The sequence below is a fragment of the Cylas formicarius genome, unplaced genomic scaffold, assembly GCF_029955315.1.
Source record: "Cylas formicarius isolate icCylForm1 unplaced genomic scaffold, icCylForm1.1 PGA_scaffold_3__17_contigs__length_32017465, whole genome shotgun sequence".
In the NCBI taxonomy this organism is placed as follows: Eukaryota; Metazoa; Arthropoda; class Insecta; order Coleoptera; family Brentidae; genus Cylas; species Cylas formicarius.
The window spans coordinates 30081425-30098521 of NW_026844326.1; the positions used below are offsets into that span (position 1 = coordinate 30081425).

Below are 17097 nucleotides of genomic sequence, written 5' to 3' on the forward strand. Positions count from 1 at the left end.
GTAGTTCCAAATTATTTCAAACAACGATTTTTGTCTGCGAAACAAAAGACTACCGATCCTGGGTTAACCAAAAAAAGAGGAAAATATATCGGTGATAGTTCGACGTAATGACGACAAAGTTAGGTTAGGTTGAAAATTATACATTTGTTGCGAGCGAAACTGAAGCAAGAAGTTGCTGAATGATGCTGGTAGTCGTGCCCATAGAAGTAAAGAAGAAAAGCAACAATTAAGCAACCGGTTTTTATTCTTTTTATACCTATTTCAATTAAAATAACAATAATTATATTGAAAATGTACAAAACCAGTACTAACACTTAAAAATAATAACAAAATCTTAAATGGTACGCGTATTTTAACATATAAGTACCGCTAAGTACCAATTTAAGGTACGTGGTGCCTAAATATGGGGAAACATTTTCACAGAATACCTACACCTACAAGAATTGAGCAAACGGAAAGGTAACCAAAAGGTCGATAACATTCTTAAAAAATAAATAATTTTATTATTTATTTTTTAACTTTATTAAAAACCGGCGCACACGCACACAGAGAAGGTACTATTTGCGCTCAGTTGAGCTTGAACCACAGAACAGCACGATTGACATTCTGTGATCGCGCCTCTTAAGTTCAGTTGGCCATGCACGTGCGACGTCCGGTCCTATTCCATGGAAAAGTCGAAAAGTGAATTCAAATTGGCTAATAGAACGCCGTCCCCGCGCCGTCAAACTTTTAACCCTGTGTCCAACCCCGCGATCTGTTTGCACAACTCGTACGTGGAGAACGACATGGCGACCATCGGCACGGCCCTCATGTAATTGATTGACATACCCCTGTAGAGTCCCCTGACGATGCCATGTTCCTCGTAGATGTGTTTCAACGTCTTGACCATACCCTGAGCGAAATGGTGTGTATCAGGGTTCATCATCGCCAGCTGCATTCGTCTTCGCGTCACGTCGAGCGGGTAACTGAAGCTCTGGGCCACCGCCCCTGCGAAACCTCCGCACAATAGTTTCGCCGGAACGGTCAACACCATGCCCCCTGCAAGCGGGTACCACGTGCAAAACAAATGGCGACCGAATGTGGTTTGATTTTTGTTACCCGTGTTTTGCTTCGACGGTCTGCACGTTAGGCCCGGTAGGTATTTAATGCAGCCATACTTAAGGTACTCGAAACAGTAGAACGATAGACCAGCGTAAGGGACCATACCCATCAGGGTAGGCGTGAAGCCCCTGTAGAGGGCCCTGATTCCTCCCTCGTCTTTAAAAATTGACGTCGCGGTGTGCACGATTCCGGTGTACACGTGTTCCCCGCTGATCTAGGGCGCGATATTTTATCCATTTCAGCCCGTAGTGCAAAATAAAAGGGTGCGTTGATGATCAATTGATAGTTGCAATACGGAATTATCGACCCTAATCGAAGTTGCTCCCAAATGTTAAATGTAAAAAAAGTGAGGTTAAGTTCGACAATTCCAGGCATGAACTAGCGCCAGTATTTGATACTTTACCTGAAAAGCCAGCCTGGCCCGAATAGTATCGAGAGGGTAAGTTAATGTTACGGCCGTCAGGCCGGCCGCCGCGCCCGCGATGAACTTGTCCACGTGAGATCTTTCCCCAAAAATACCGTCTAGGTATTTCTTGTAAATCTCGAATGAGGTGAACTGAGTCGCGGCGTAGGGGAATATACGCACCATCTGGGCCCCGTTTCCCTAAAATTTCGAATTGTCGTCAAATCTTGGGGTCAAAGCCGCGGGCAAGGTCACCTTGTAAAGGGCGAGGGGCCCTTCCCTTTTTACGATGTGTCTCAGTCCCTTAAAAACTCCGTGCGATGCGTGGTGCCTGCTGTAGGCTTGCAAGAGGATCTTTACCCGGTCCAGTGGGGCCACAGTCGTCTTGGAAACCATTCCAGCTACACCTGTGAGGGTCGCACGCTGTTTTTAACGCGATCAAAATGGTTAGTTGCCCCACCTACCTCCTGCTCCCAAGTTTTTGCAAATCAGCAAAAAATTTTGAGAATTCTCACTTTGCAAACTGGTCATTTTTCAATTAACAAAAATTCCACGAGCTTTTATTTAGCGCCGAGCGCTTGGAAGTAGTGTTTCCAAACAGTTTCTCTCAAATGCCAGTAGCTTGAATTGAACACACATGGCAAACTTTCTCTTAACATCATCCTCATTAATTTTAGAGAGTTTTTCTATAATCGGATGGACAATCGTCGCGTAATTTTTCGAATAATTTTTTTTTATTGGACCTAGCGTTCCTTTAATTTTCGTATTCGAAAATTAACAACCCCATCGTTTATATCGAATATAATATACATTCGGTACTGCATTCATATAATTTCCGATAGCGACGCCAAACTTCGGAATTGATAATAAAATGGACGTTTTTTGCGTAACACGTCTAAAGTTCAGACACTATTTTTGTTTTTGAAAGCGTAAATAAATAATTTTGTAGCAGCATCTGCGTCTTGCAGGTTATGTTTCCCAGTCCCTCGTCATTTTCTCAGCACCTTCCCATACATGTTTGTCACTTAAAACAATGATTTATTCGGCCAAATAGAATAAGGGCGATTGAAAATCCCACTTTTTGTTCTTTGAGTTCATATGTTATACCGCCAAGTGTTTAAGAAGATGAATTGTTTTTTTTATTGTGTTTTCTCTATAGTTTTGTTATACCCAATAATAATAGAAAGAAACTGTAGAGGATATTTTAGCATCCATAATTTTAACTTTGAATCTATAAGGCAAGCTCCATTTTGGAAATCGCCCATTAGATGATGGTTGCGTTGGTTACGTCAATGCCATTACCGTCTTACTTCCCTGCTTTCTATGCAGTTAACCTATCTTAAGTTTGGCGTTATTTTTTGTATTAGTTAACTTTTAGTTAAAATGGCCTGTTACTTTAGAAGTTTTCACTTTCTCGGCGGTGGTAAATTGTTTTTAAATAACGGGTATATGATTTTTTCTGATGGCATTTCGTTGGTATATTACGGTTTAATTTTCAGCTGCGCTTTCAAGCAGAGCGTGATGGGGCTTCGCAGAGCAACGAAAGAGAAATTGGAAAATTTGCATTTGCCGGATAAACCAAAGAGACCCACGACGCCTTACCTGAAATTTATTAACGAACACCGCGCGATCGTCAAAGAAGAAAACCCGGAGTTCAAACCCACGGAGGTCGTAAAAAAGTGCGCCCAATTGTGGAACAGTAGCAGCAGTTCCGTGAGAGAAAAATATATGCAAACGTTCAAGGAAGAATTAAAACAGTATACGGCGAAGGTAAAGACTTATTCTGCGAGCCTCACGGAGGAGCAACAGCAGTTGTTGAAAGAAATCGAAAAGGAAAAGAAACACGATAAGCAGCGGCGCCTTCAAAGGCAATTGTTTAGGGAAAGCAATAAGCCGAAAAAACCCCAGACTCCCTACAATTTATTTTTGTCTGAGAAGAGCAAGATGACGAACAAAAGTATCAAAGTGTTGATGTCCGAATTGAAAGGGGAATGGGCCCAATTGCCCGATAGAGAAAAGGACAAATATCAGTTTCAGTATCTTAAAGAGAAAGAACGTTATGAGAGAGAGATAGCCGCATGGGAGGAAAAAATGCTCAGAGAAGGTAGGTCGGATATGGTTAGGGTCAAAACTTTGGAAGCAAAGACATTATCTGGCCAAAGAAAGGAAGGTAGGGAAGACAACACTCACAAATCGTCAGGCTCTTCCAAAATGAAAGCCCCCGAATAGGGAGACGAGTGTCTTTGCCCGAAAACTTTGTCCACCTCTGCGGGTGAAGGCACAATATTTGATGCTGACGCAAAGGACGGTGAGTCACAAACAAAATCGCCATTTGTGTCAAAATTGAATAATCGGATAGGACGAGAGGTGGATGATCATGAAGACCAGCCAAAGTCGAGAAGTATCCTGCGAAAATTGCGGACAATTTTTAGGTTTTGAGAGTGTTTGATTTTATTTTACTTTATTTGTAAGAACAATTATTTTTAAGTATAACTAAGTTCTTTTAAACCTTTTATTGACCCTCTTTCTTACAATGGTAAAAGTTTTAAACAATAGTGAAAAGTGGAAAAAGCGAAGAAGTACAGGAACAGATCTGTAAAAAAAATACTGGAAATTTTAGCGTATTTTTTAGAAATCGTCAAAAAGGTCGGCGATAAATTCGTAAAAAGCAGTTGCAGTAATTGCGTACTGGAGTCAATTTCTTCATCTTGCGAAGAATAAAACAGACTTATTACCTCGTAGCATATTAGTGGCACGAAAATGTAATTTGTTAATATTTGGGTATTTTTTAACAGAATAGGTAAAAGACTAATTATAAATGCTATGGCAATGATTGTGACCGTTTGACGTATTTTAACAGAGGGTCCTTGAAAGTTATTTTCCTTTGCTTTTTGCCTAGGCAGGTTTAATCCTGGATTCTGAAGTAATGTAGTTGTCATGTGATTAACACCATTGCGATTAACAGGGTCGTTAGTGGGATTGTTGATGCTGCTTTCAAGTTCCTGCTCTTCATGTTCTTGGAGAAGACTGTTCGAACTTCTGTATCCTAAATAGGGAACCTAAGTGCCTTCCATTCCGACAGATTATATATATTTACCTTCCAATTCATAACTGGCCGTCCGTTTTTCTACGCCGGTGATTCTTTGCAGTCTCTTTTGGGAATTTTCCAATATTTTTCGTCTTCTTTCTTCCCTTCTAGCTTCGATTTCTGACATTTTGGTTATGCATAAAATTAAAATACCGTTAGTCATCGGAATTTCGCTGTTCTGCGGGCACAGAACGTTGGTCGCACAATCTTTTTTTCGATATTGCCGTGCGCATGTGTCAAGTTTGTCAAATGGTGGCGTTGCTGCAATCACGTGATTCGATCGAATGCTTTTTATAACTTCGAATGCCCTTCATTCGACATTTTAAGCGTGTCTTTCGGGCAGGTTGGTAGCGTCTTTGGGTGAGTAAAAATATAGTATTATGTTTAAACTTTCGGTGATTGTGATACACAGTTCCTTTTGTTATCGACAATTGAACTTGTAAACCACATCGTGCATTTTACGTGTAGGTTATTAATGTGATACGGTAACGCGGTCGGCATTTTGGGCGGGCCCCTTTTATAATAGATCCTCGGCGTTTTCAATTAATCGTAATTCGTATATTCTTTTTGTCGGATTGTTTTGTAGTTTGCAATATGTTGTTGCGCAATCTAGTAGGCAGGTGACGGCCCGTAACAACATGCCGGCTTGACCTTAATTTGACCTTCTGTCAATTTGGGAGTATTTTCTGTGACTTCCATGCTTAATATGATGTTTTTAATTTTGCTGTCCACTGAGCCTTATTTTGATGACTCAGATTTACCACTACCCATTTACTGATGCACAATGTCCTAATTAAGAAATGTAAAGTGGTGCAAAGTTTCGCGTTCCAACTTTTGTATGTCCGGTTCGACAGATCCGCATTAACGGCAAAATAATGGCAAAAGTTGGTATCAACGGGTTCGGTCGCATCGGGCGTTTGGTGTTGAGGGCCGCTTTGGAAAAAGGCACCCAGGTGGTGGCGATCAACGATCCCTTCATCAACGTCGATTACATGGTGTACCTTTTCAAATTCGATTCGACCCACGGCCGTTTCAAGGGCGACGTGAGCAGCGACGGTCAAAATTTGGTCGTCAACGGTGCCAAGATCCAAGTTTTCCAAGAGAGGGACCCCAAGGTGAAGCGTCGGTATTATTTTTCACGGGTTGCGAACGTGTAATCGCGGTTTCAGGCGATCCCCTGGGGCAAAGCCGGCGCCGAATACGTCGTCGAGTCGACTGGCGTGTTCACCACGATCGAGAAAGCCTCCGCCCATTTGGAAGGTGGCGCCAAGAAAGTTATTATTTCGGCCCCGTCGGCCGACGCCCCCATGTACGTCGTCGGGGTGAATCTGGACAAGTACAACCCCGCCGACAAGGTAAGTTCATATTTGCAGGAAAGAAAAAACAACTATTTTTTGTAAATTGCAAATAATAGGGACCATAGTTGAGGTCACGAACAATGTTATTGGGTTATAGGATTATCGTTAGTGTGACAAAGTCTAACGGAGGTTTTAAAGCAAATATTTTTGCTATATTGCCAATAGTCTCCGCAGTTCCGATAAGGCCCCTAGGGCTGTAGGCAGTTCTTCAATTCCGTTTCAGTCAAGGATAAGTTTTTAGTATAATTCAATTCTCGGGAACGGTTGCGTCCTTCTTGGTCCCGATTTGTTTCGCGTATTTGACGCATTTCTGTAGACTGCTTTAAAAAATATTTATTGTTCTTTGTGCTGCTTGCACTAAAATAAAAAGGCTTATCTTAATTTAAAATAAAATCGCATGATACGTTTAATCAAATCGAAACTGCTCCCCGCTGAGAAAAACAAAAAAAGGAGGTCTAAAAATAAAACTAAAACTTTAATAATTATTTTATAAAAGGTTTATTATTATATTATTTGCACGATGGTGTGTGTGCCTTTAAAGAGTGCGTAGCCCAAAAGAAAAAATCATTTGGTGCTAGATCTGGGGACCTGGGTGGCCATTCGATTGATTATATGCGGGGTAACCAGCGTGAACAGCTGGATTGATTTGATCACGCAAAAGATCAAAATATTTGTTGTATTTAAATTCCCCTTAAAGAAAAAGGACCAATGGTTTCTTAAAGTACCAGCCCATACGTTGACCTTTTCCGGATGGAAATGTGAATATTCAACAGGCACTGCCCGATTATGACGACCATATAACGCAAATGATGAATGATCCGTGAATAAAATATTATTCGCTAAAAAATCTTCATTTTCATTTTGGTTAGTTTGTTCACGAGTTTCTCATAATCTGTTGGTAAAATTTCGACCATGTATGAATTATTCGTAAAATTCGTAAAACTATCCCGGAAATACCAATTAATTTCAAAGGGGGGACGCAAACAAGTTTCTGTTTAATTTCGCGGCAATATCGAACATTTCTTGTTACTTTCTTACATTCTAGAGCAGTGATTTCCAAAAGGGATCTGTCTATGAAAACCTGCAAGGGGTGTACATCGGCGAAAAAAAAATTTGAAATGAAAATGGGGGTCCAGGATAATGGATCTCCACATACACTGATGGAATCTATCTACTTGCATTATGTAATGTTTTAATATAAATACTTTATTTAGAAAAGTATCCGTAAAGTAAAAAAAATATATGTGTTTATAAAATTGTGTAAGTGGCTTCCTGAATCACGAAAAGGAAAGTGCTGAGTAAATATTTAAAAATATATATATAAGCTGGTAGTTTATCACACTAATTATAGTGAATCAGCGTTATTTTGTTTGAGAGTACCCGAGAAAAGTGTGCACATTATTTTTTAGACACTGATTTTTTTTTTCATAGAAATTAAAGTTTACATATAGGAAACATATTGAAGAATATTATTTTGGAATTAAAATACATTAAAACTTTGGCAGTCATTCATTATTATTTTATAAATACATATTACTTACCAAATAATTTATTAAAGTTATGTATTGCTAAATTGGAATCAATGAATTTTTACACTTTTTTTTTTATTTTACCTTTTTTTTATATCACATTTAAATTTTCATCATAGCAGAACCTTAAGAAACATTCATAACATTCCCATGCTAAGGGGTCTGCGACACAACAAATTGGGAACCACAGTCTCGGTGTATCCCTGTCGCTTTTACAATAACGTACTGTATGCTTTTGCTAATTTCTGTCGTGTCTACTGGGACTTGGCTCTTAGTTTTTTCCCCTTTTAGGCACACTTATTAATAATAATAATTATATTTATTTCAGCAATTAGATAATACATTCAAAAAAATATATATGTATCAAGTGCACAATGAATTTGAGAAATTTTTGCGTGCATTTGTTCCGTCTAATGCAATATACCTTACTAGTTACGGCTAAGTTCATATTAATATTCGAATTGAAAACTTAAATTTAAATTATTAATGTAAATTAAACCACATTGTTTATTGAATTTATATTGATCACCCGCTTAAATTTTATCACTTCCAGAATATAATAGTCATCACTAAACAACCAAGAGTCAATAAGCCTGTTAAGTTCTGTATATTGCTTATTTTGCAAATACACTGGAAGGGCGCATCGGTATTGGCATGGCCTGATTTGATACAAAATCTGGTTTTTACTGCCTACCTGGTTGTATTTATGTAAGGATCGCATTTACAATTCGTGTCATAGCCGCAGTCAAAGTTATGAATTTTTATTCTTTAGTAAGACTTAGTAATTTTTAAGCCTTTGCGACAGTTTCTTTCCATCATAACATATAAAAATAATATAACAATAATTAATACCGCACCATCCACACAGCAGACAATACCTTGCTTTAGTAAATAGAAAATATTCCATTCATATATGTTGTAAACAAGATCGGTCCCAGAACCGTGCCCTGGGGCACACCATGATAGAATTCCCAGATAGTCCAGTAATATGCGCGTTTACCGTTACCAAATATGATGTTTTCACTATGGCTGAGCCTCATTTGATGACTCTAGATTACCACTACCCATTTACTGAGCCGCGTGGCTCGAATCGAAAGTTTCGCGCTACGCGAAAGCCCTTAGTAGTCGGAAATTTCCGTTCGCAGGTCATCTCGAACGCATCGTGCACCACCAACTGCCTCGCGCCCCTCGCCAAGGTAATCAACGACAATTTCCAAATTGTCGAGGGTCTGATGACCACGGTGCACGCGACCACCGCCACCCAGAAAACCGTGGACGGTCCGTCCGGTAAGCTGTGGCGTGACGGCCGCGGGGCCCAACAAAACATCATCCCGGCCGCTACGGGGGCCGCGAAAGCGGTCGGCAAGGTCATCCCCGAGTTAAACGGCAAACTGACTGGGATGGCATTCCGCGTGCCCGTCGCCAACGTCTCCGTCGTAGATCTGACGGTCAGGTTGGGCAAGGGAGCGACCATGGACCAGATCAAGAGCAAGGTCAAGGAAGCGGCCCAGGGACCCCTCAAAGGTATCCTGGGCTACACCGAGGAGGAGGTGGTGTCCTCCGATTTCATCGGCGACACGCACAGCTCGATCTTCGACGCGAAGGCGGGCATTTCGCTGAGCGACACTTTCGTCAAGCTGATCTCGTGGTACGACAACGAGTACGGCTACTCCAACCGCGTCGTCGATCTGATCAACTTTATCAAGAGCAAGGATTCTTAAGCCGTCAAAGGTTAACACCGCTTTTTAAAAGTTGGTTAATAAGTCGCGCGTTTGGCGTAAAAAAAAATTATAATAAACCTTATAATCGTCGCTACCCTCTCCGGTGTCCACGTGTTTCGTTTTATAGCGTTTAGTCTTTAAATTATTGTACGGTTTTTGTTATGTGGAAGTTTAAAGGCGTCTTTTTTTTTCCTGTGAATGTAGCTTGAACATCGAGAAATAGGCGTCGACGTGTGTTTTTTTTTATACCATTTCTCCCAAAGCGTACTCCCTCGATGCTCCCTGCTACCGCAAAAATTCATGCGCCGCAGTTGGCTACGATATTTTCGTAGAGAAAATCTTTTGCGCATGCGTCACCTCCTAACCGACTGAGTTGCTACATTGCCGTCGTTTTTCTGGAAAATTTTTTATAATAACGCAACGTCAATATTTTTCAAAGAAACTTGTACAGGCTACTGTAATACTTTTTATAAAACTTCTGGATTCCTCCTGCGTCGGTTTTTCTTGACTCGACCTATTGTCAGCACCATTGGTTCTCCAATATGTTCTCTAGCAAAATATCTAGCTTCCTAATTAAAACCCCTTACAGAGAAAACTGACAGTTTCGTACTTAATTCCTTTCACTACATTGAATAAATAAAAAGCATTAGATACACAAGATATTTTGGTGAGTTTCGACATTAAGTTCCTATTAAAATGCGAGAATTTGGAACCAAACCTTCTCACCTTTATTGAAAAATGCTTGCCTGGAACATATTTTTCTAATAACGGTCAAATTTGTGAACAAACGTCGGGAACAGCTATGGGTTCTCCACTGTACCACCACTCATGGCGAATATATTTATGGAATCCTTTGAGAAGACAGCTCTCGACACCTTCCACCTAAAACCAAAATTTCGGATACACTATGTCGATCATACTTTTGTTATTTGACACCCTGACATACGAGGGCAGCGCCAAAATTTCCCGGGCTGAATGTGAAAGAAACAAAGGAGAGTAACAATAATTTTTTATTATTTTTCAATATAATCCCCCTTCAATATAATTATTACATCTCTCTATTAACAACTCAATCCCTTAAAAAAAAATATTTTGGTTTGTCTGCCAAAATGAGCTAAAATAGCCTCTTTTAACTCAACTTCATCGTCGCCGTCCACGTAAGTCCTTTTTCAAATATCCAAATAAATGTCGCCATATCTGGACTATAAGGAGGGTGATCTATCTGTTGGAACCCACACTCTAAAATGGCAGCTTGTGCAACACCAGCAGTATGGACAGGTGCATTATCGTGTAAAAGACGCGCGCCTATGGTCAGTTTTCCTCGACGTTTTACACGTATGCAGTCTCGCAATGTATGTATTAATGTTGCGTAATATTTACCATTGACAGTGGTATTAGTTTCTTTAAAATCTATCGAAAGAATTCCTCCACAATCCCGAAAGATCGTGGCCATTACCTTTTTTGTTGATTGGCAGACTGAATTTTCTTGGAGGTGCTTCACACTTACGACGCCACTCCATTGATTCTTTTTTCGATAGAAGGTCATAATAGAGAACCATAGTTTCATCTCACGTTACAATAGTCTCTATCACAGGCCCAAAAGGTTTTTAGGAACCCAACTTACACTAACCTTACGCATACCTAAATGATCATGCAGGATTCGACGAACACTTTTATCAGAAAGCTTAGTAATTTCTGAGATTTCCTTGATCTTTAAACGTCGATCACTCAATACCACCTCTTCCACAATCGCAACATCTTCCGTTGTGACCTCGACTGGTCGACCAGTTCTTGAATCATCTTCAAGGGACTCCTACCCCATTCGAAAACGTTTTGCCCATTCTTTTACTATAGAATGCGAAAGAGAACTTTGGCCGTACACACCATCCAGCCTTTCTTTAATAATTTTAGGTGCTAACCCTTCTTTTGTCAAAAACTTTATAACTGCTCTATACTGCATTTGCATTATTTGCGACATTTTTTCGGATACGTCTTATTTAAAATTCGGTCAATAAAAAACTATTTGACGCAAGACATTAATTTTTTTTCGCAGCCTATTAAGATATATATTTAAAAGAAGACAAAGTTTTATCGTGATACTGGTCTGTGGTGGAGCATTGCACGCGGCGGTTTAACCTCCGTTCGCTCCCGACAGAATCCCTTGTATTCATCCTCAGAAGTTTGATATCGGTTTCCACTGTGTCGTCGTTTTTCCCTGTTCACGCCGGTATGGAAGCGGAGGGAAGCCGATTTTTTTTTGGTATCAGTCAGAATCGTTTTTTGCTAGCTGAGAAAATTATTGGTTATTTTTCGTCTTTGTACGTGGTGGTCATTTTCCAGAAGCAAAAATCCTCGACGGAAGTCGGCAATCGGCGAACGATCCTAGCAGTCGAGCCCAACATTTTTTTGTGAAACGCATAATTGAATTGAATCGTGATACTGGAGCTGCATCTACGTCAGGCGGAGAAATTTTGGCGCTAACCTCGTACGTTTTACCATTGAAATAGAAACTAAAAACCTGGCATTCTTAGATATTCTTATCAATAGAAAATCAGACCTAACATTGGGTCATTGTGTTACAGAAAACCCATGTACCCAGTATTGTCACATCATTATCATTATTATCAGTTATCAATTTTCTTATTTATAGGATTATAAAACTATACCGTAAACCTATCTGAGTCCGAGTCATTGAACCTAGAATTAAAACACCTTATCTCTGCTCTTCTCTCTAATAATTTCCACATTAAAGATATTAACCGTTCCATCACAAAATACACATCACCGCAATCTTCCAATAGCAATGAAACAGAACAATTCCACACATGCCACTGTTGTCCTCCATTAACCATTGACCACCACATATCAAAATTTCTAAAGAAATATAACGTCAAAACCAGATTTACCACTTGTCCAAAAATCTCTCGACATCTTCGATCCGTCAAAGAGTTGCCAGGAGCTTACAGTATTCCTGACGAAAAATATCAACTATATCCACTCCCATCAAACCACATAAAAGCAGGTACAAAGTAAAATGCGGGCCAGTTAGTCAATGAAGAAGCCAACAGGATGATTGGCGAAACGTTAGCTAGTTCGAGTCAACAAAAATCGACGCAGGAGACATCCAGAAGTTTCATAAAAAGTATGTTCTTTCACGAAATTATAGCAACTGTGGCAAATATGAGGACCTAATACGATCTTCGAAAAACAATGGCATTTAACAAACTGGAAAATAGATTTCACAAATATTTACTAAACAGAATGAATTCTCTGCATTAATATTACACTTAAATAGCTAAGAAGGATGTTTGGGTAATATGTTTTTGTTTAAACGAATTACAGGAAAATGTAAGAAACCAATTAAATCATAAGTTGTTGTCAATTACTGTATAGGAGGTAATTCTTGAACATTTTTTCACTTAGATGTTTCACGTATGACATCTAGCATCTCGAAAGTTATTTCAATGAAGGTTAAACCTTTGAGTTTAAGAAAACTAATGCTTTGCGCCGATTTACATAAGAAAATACACGGCCTACTAATATTTCAATTTGTCGTCAAATTCGTTGTACTGAAAGTCATTTGTGTGTTTGAATGCAGGATTTGGATTTTACCGATTAAAATTCAAGGTAACAAAGTTTTTTTTAATATTACAAGAAATGGCACATTAGACATTCAAAACTTAACGAGAGCGATGCTAGACCTTTCCCCGTGCTTCCTTTTTAAGCTCCACGATCCTGTTCAGAAGGATTTTCCCAACATCGTAGGGTTTGCCGTCGGAGTCCATGTCTAAGGAAAATCCACGTGTCAGATTTATAGTAAAATCTCTACGACCAAAAATAATTTCGAGCGCGGCAGTTCCCGTACGACACTTTGTTTTAACGAATATTTACCTTCAAAGTACACTAGCTCGCACATGCTGTCGAATCGCGTGGTCTCCAAGATCTCCTTCACCGTCAAATAAAATTGTAGCAAAATGTCGTTTTTGTGACGTTTGTAATACTCTGAAAACGACAGAGCAAATTTATTATTTGCGCGACTTGGGTGAACATAATCCAACTTTTTAGGTTATGTAATTTTGAATCCTACCTGTGTGCGGCGTGTGATTCTTAAAAACGAGGCTGGCCGTTTGCAGCGGCGTCGCGTATTCGGCGCAAACGTACACGATTTTGCCAGATTTTTCGTGTTTTATCCCGTAGACCGAGTTTTTATAGACGCGTTTATTGACACCCGCGACCGTCTGGTGTTTGGGCTCCAGGGACTGCGGTTAATTGAATATTTGCGTTAATTTAAGCATGAGACAACAATGTTACCTTTTTCTCTTCCATTATGGTGGAAACGTCTATCAGCGAGACGGGACAATTCAAAGACTTTGGTATCAGAATGAATATTTTGTAAACACTAAACTGGACCTTGTTCGCTGATTCGTAGTCTTGCATCAGCTCCTCCAGGTTCTTCCCCAATTCTCCAGTTTTATTAAGGATGTAATAAAGGTAGCCGTAGAAGAAGGAATAAGCCATACCGGATCCGTGGTCGAGTCCGTTGCACTTTTCGATCCACATAGAGTCGCTGATCGGGCTCGAGTCCATGTCGAGCACTTTGTGCGACAAGAACAGCACCGGTAAAACCGAGTACAAATTGTAATTTTGGTCGAAGGCAAAACCGTGCGAGCTAAAGGCGTACATCGCGTACAGAGCGACCACGACGGTAACGGCAATAAACGGAACTGGGAAACTGTAGGCCGCCTTTAATAAGTCTTTCAATTTTCCGGCATACCTCGAGGTTAGGTGCTTTCGCTCATTAAAGCCGAGTATCGTCCTGTACGATAAAATAATTACAAAGTAGAAGAGATAGATGAACGCGTATGAACCTGGAACAATTTATAGGTTAGCCCGCGTTTTTTTGACCCTCCACCGAAAGATTTACTTAGTGCCCCAGCTATGTCGACCTTGCCCATGAGAACGTCCACTAAAATCGTAACAAACATGGTGTTTACCCCATAAGTAGCTTTATAAAACACCCACCTGCGATTATTGTTAGGATGATCAAACAAAAAGTAACCACCAGAGATTGACGCAATCGGGGTATCGTTTTTGGATAATAGTAGTAACCGTTCTCTCTCCTCGTAACGCATACCTTTAATTTAACGTCATTTTTTTACCAGATAAACGGTTGAAAAATACAACTACGAACCCTTTTTAAATTGTTTTCGCCGCTTACCGACATTTCGGGTTAACTTAATAGTTATATCATGGATACATCATTTTTTCGCATAATCCAACTGCAGTTTTTTCGGCGTTGCGAATTTCCAGGAAATTGATCTCGATTTGATTGTATAAACAAGCGATAAAAGTAGTATAAGCGAAGGTCAAGTTCGCGGACGAGCTGGGAACCAAACGAAGCAAATTTCCTCGATTGTTTTAATCCATTGACAACGGGTCGTCGGATTAGGAAGAATATTTTCCGACCTAACCTGCAAATCATCCAAGCAGTCTTGGTCAACAGAAGTAAAAGAAGAAGAACCTGCAAATCCTGCGATTGTTCGTTAATTTTCATTGGAAATATGGATACGGGAGAAAGCGATGGGGAAATGTTCGACGACGAAATAGACGACACGAGACACGAGAGGATAGTGGAAAACGTCCTTAAACTCAATAAGGCGCAGCATTTGAAAAAACCATCTCGGACCGAACCCACGCTGCAAATATCCGAATTTAACTTGGTTAAGTCGGCGGCTGGGAAAGGGAGCACGGTCGCGTTGGACAGCCTTACGAAGGCGTTAAAGAAACGCAAGAAGCTCAGCGAGACCGTGAAAAAAATCGAATCGACTGGTAAAAAGGCGCGGACGTTGCCCAAACCCCTGGAAAAACCCCAATCGGCGAGGATCAAACGGTCGGTGGGCTACGAGAAATCGAGGTTGCAATTCGACAGGTGGGAGGGGTTTGTCGCGTCGAACAGAGCGTTGGCGCATCAGGTGTACCCGTTGGGTAGTCTGGAAAAGACGAGAATCGAAGAAAGGGAGGCTGCTAATTTTCCGCAGACGTGGCGCATCAAGTCGGAGATTCAGAGGGAACTCGAGAAACTAGAGCCGCGGGTCGAAATTAATCGCGTGGATGAGGATCAAAAGGAATTCACGCTCACCTTGGAGGAGCTCAAAGAGCGGCGCAATGAGATGGCGAAATTGCGGGCGCACCAAAGCTACAAGGAGTCGAAGGCGCGCCGGCAGAACAAGATCAAGAGCAAAAAGTATCACAGGCTACTGAGGCGCGAGACTATTCGAAAAAAACTGAAGGAGTTTGAGGAGCTGCAAAAAACCAATCCCGAGGAGGCGCTCAACAAGTTGGAAGAGATCGAGAGGGCGAGGGCTTTGGAACGGTACAGCCTGAGGCACAAGGGCACCGGGCGGTGGGCCAAGAGTAAACAATTTCGTGCGAAATACGACAAACAAGTGAGTGCTGTATTAAAACCAAGCCTCGATCTAATGTTTTTCTTCTATTTAGAGTCGGCAGGTTTTGGCGCAGCAGTTGGCCATTAGCAGGGATTTGACGCAAAAGTCGAAAGGGGACGGCGATTCGGACGAGGAAATCGCGGAAGACGACAATAATTTGCCCGAAAGTTATAAGGACAATCCGTGGATCGGGACTCCGAAACCGGACAAGGAAGTCGCCGAGTTTTATAGCAGTTACAAAAAATACTGGAGCGGCAAAGTGGGGGAGGGCGCGGCCGACCCCGCGAGCGGGAGGGTTGAGGGTCCTTCCGTGGGCTCGGAGCCAAGAGAGAGCAAAAAAAAGAAACCTCCGAAGGTCGAGAAGACCCAAAAGAGCATGAACTCGTCGTCGGGAGAGTGGGACATAGAAGAGCTCTTTCAGAGGGCCGAGAACGCGTTGGGACGCAAGTTGCAGAACAAAATGAAGTCTATGAAAAAGAAAACGAAATTGACCGTGCCGAAGCCCGCCAAAAGGGCCAAGTCGAAAAGTAAAGGCGCGAAAATTGACCTCTCCATGCCGACGCAAAGCAAGAGGCACGCGATCGACGAGGAAATGCTGGAAATGGCTGGCGAATCGAGGGAAATCCGAACGCAAGGCGTCGACGGGTTAAAGAAGGTGCTAGAGGGCGCGATCGGCGACGAAAAGGGCGTCGACATCGTCGTCCCCGACAATTTGCCTAAAGCGAGGGCCGCTACCGTCCTGGATTCGGCAAATCCGGACCTGGTCGAGGAGGACGGTAATCGCCAGGACGCGAATCAGGATCGGGTCATCGTCGAGGCGTTCGAGGACGACGACATTGACGCCGATTTCGGCAAAGAAAAGGCCGAGGAAATCGACAAAGACAAGCCGAAAGATATCGATTTGAATTTGCCTGGTTGGGGCTCGTGGGCGGGCGCGATGATCGATCCCAAAAAGCAGCGCAAACGGAAAAGGTTTATATTTAAAATGCCGGAGAAGATGCCGAGGAGGGACGAGAACAGGGGCAGCTTGATCATTAACGAGAAAGCGGAAGAGAAAATCAGGAGTCATCTAGTGTCGGAGGTGCCCTTTCCTTTTAAAACGGTGAAGGATTTCGAGGCGAGCATCAGGGCGCCGATAGGGAACACGTTCGTGCCCGAGACGGCGTTTAGAAAGTTGGTCAGGCCCGCGGTGGAGACGAAAATGGGCGCCATTATCACGCCCGTGACGAAGGACCTGTTGACCGGCAAGAAAAGAAAGAAATGAAAATCTATTGCGATCGGCGGTTGGTTTTATATATGTTTAATTAAATCGATAAAGTACCATTGTTTTTGGTTGGGCCCCGACACCAAAAAGCAAGATTGATTTCGAAAAATCGTTGCTGTGCAAAGCGACTGCTTCGTACTAAGCGCTATGTACTTTAAAAAGTCGCTACGCAGCTTGCACCCTGTCT

General features: G+C 41.5%; 5 protein-coding genes across 6 annotated transcripts; 3 read left to right on the plus strand and 2 right to left on the minus strand.

The window, feature by feature from the left end:
- Positions 1-10: 10 nt before the first annotated feature.
- Positions 11-2518, minus strand: LOC132698938 (solute carrier family 25 member 16-like). Its single transcript, XM_060665276.1, has 5 exons — positions 1969-2518; positions 1760-1911; positions 1505-1705; positions 1099-1315; positions 11-1038 (listed from the first exon to the last, which is right to left on the minus strand). Exons 1-5 carry the CDS (start codon positions 2033-2035, stop codon positions 722-724), a joined length of 954 nt encoding a protein of 317 aa, XP_060521259.1. The 5' UTR covers positions 2036-2518; the 3' UTR covers positions 11-721.
- Positions 1061-3996, plus strand: LOC132698940 (transcription factor A, mitochondrial-like). 2 transcript variants are annotated; one of them, XM_060665280.1, is made up of 2 exons: positions 1061-1134; positions 3004-3996. In XM_060665280.1, the coding sequence occupies exon 2, from the start codon at positions 3026-3028 to the stop codon at positions 3731-3733; it is 708 nt and encodes a 235-aa protein (XP_060521263.1). In that variant the 5' UTR covers positions 1061-1134; positions 3004-3025; the 3' UTR covers positions 3734-3996. The 2 variants fall into 2 exon arrangements, with proteins under 2 accessions (XP_060521263.1, XP_060521262.1); XM_060665279.1 differs by lacking the exon at positions 1061-1134 and adding an exon at positions 2608-2949 and having other exon boundaries at positions 3004-3995.
- Positions 3997-4822: 826 nt separating this feature from the next.
- Positions 4823-9428, plus strand: LOC132698937 (glyceraldehyde-3-phosphate dehydrogenase 2-like). The gene is made up of 4 exons (XM_060665275.1): positions 4823-4952; positions 5447-5707; positions 5762-5947; positions 8625-9428. The coding sequence occupies exons 2-4, from the start codon at positions 5468-5470 to the stop codon at positions 9198-9200; spliced, it is 1002 nt and encodes a 333-aa protein (XP_060521258.1). The 5' UTR covers positions 4823-4952; positions 5447-5467; the 3' UTR covers positions 9201-9428.
- A 150-nt stretch (positions 9429-9578) lies between these two features.
- LOC132698936 (stimulator of interferon genes protein-like) lies at positions 9579-14575 on the minus strand. The gene is made up of 7 exons (XM_060665273.1): positions 14392-14575; positions 14223-14334; positions 14125-14166; positions 13512-14068; positions 13288-13459; positions 13092-13202; positions 9579-12987 (listed from the first exon to the last, which is right to left on the minus strand). The coding sequence occupies exons 1-7, from the start codon at positions 14422-14424 to the stop codon at positions 12896-12898; spliced, it is 1119 nt and encodes a 372-aa protein (XP_060521256.1). The 5' UTR covers positions 14425-14575; the 3' UTR covers positions 9579-12895.
- An 82-nt stretch (positions 14576-14657) lies between these two features.
- Positions 14658-17061, plus strand: LOC132698934 (U3 small nucleolar RNA-associated protein 14 homolog A). Its single transcript, XM_060665269.1, has 2 exons — positions 14658-15646; positions 15699-17061. The coding sequence occupies exons 1-2, from the start codon at positions 14762-14764 to the stop codon at positions 16908-16910; spliced, it is 2097 nt and encodes a 698-aa protein (XP_060521252.1). The 5' UTR covers positions 14658-14761; the 3' UTR covers positions 16911-17061.
- Positions 17062-17097: the final 36 nt, after the last annotated feature.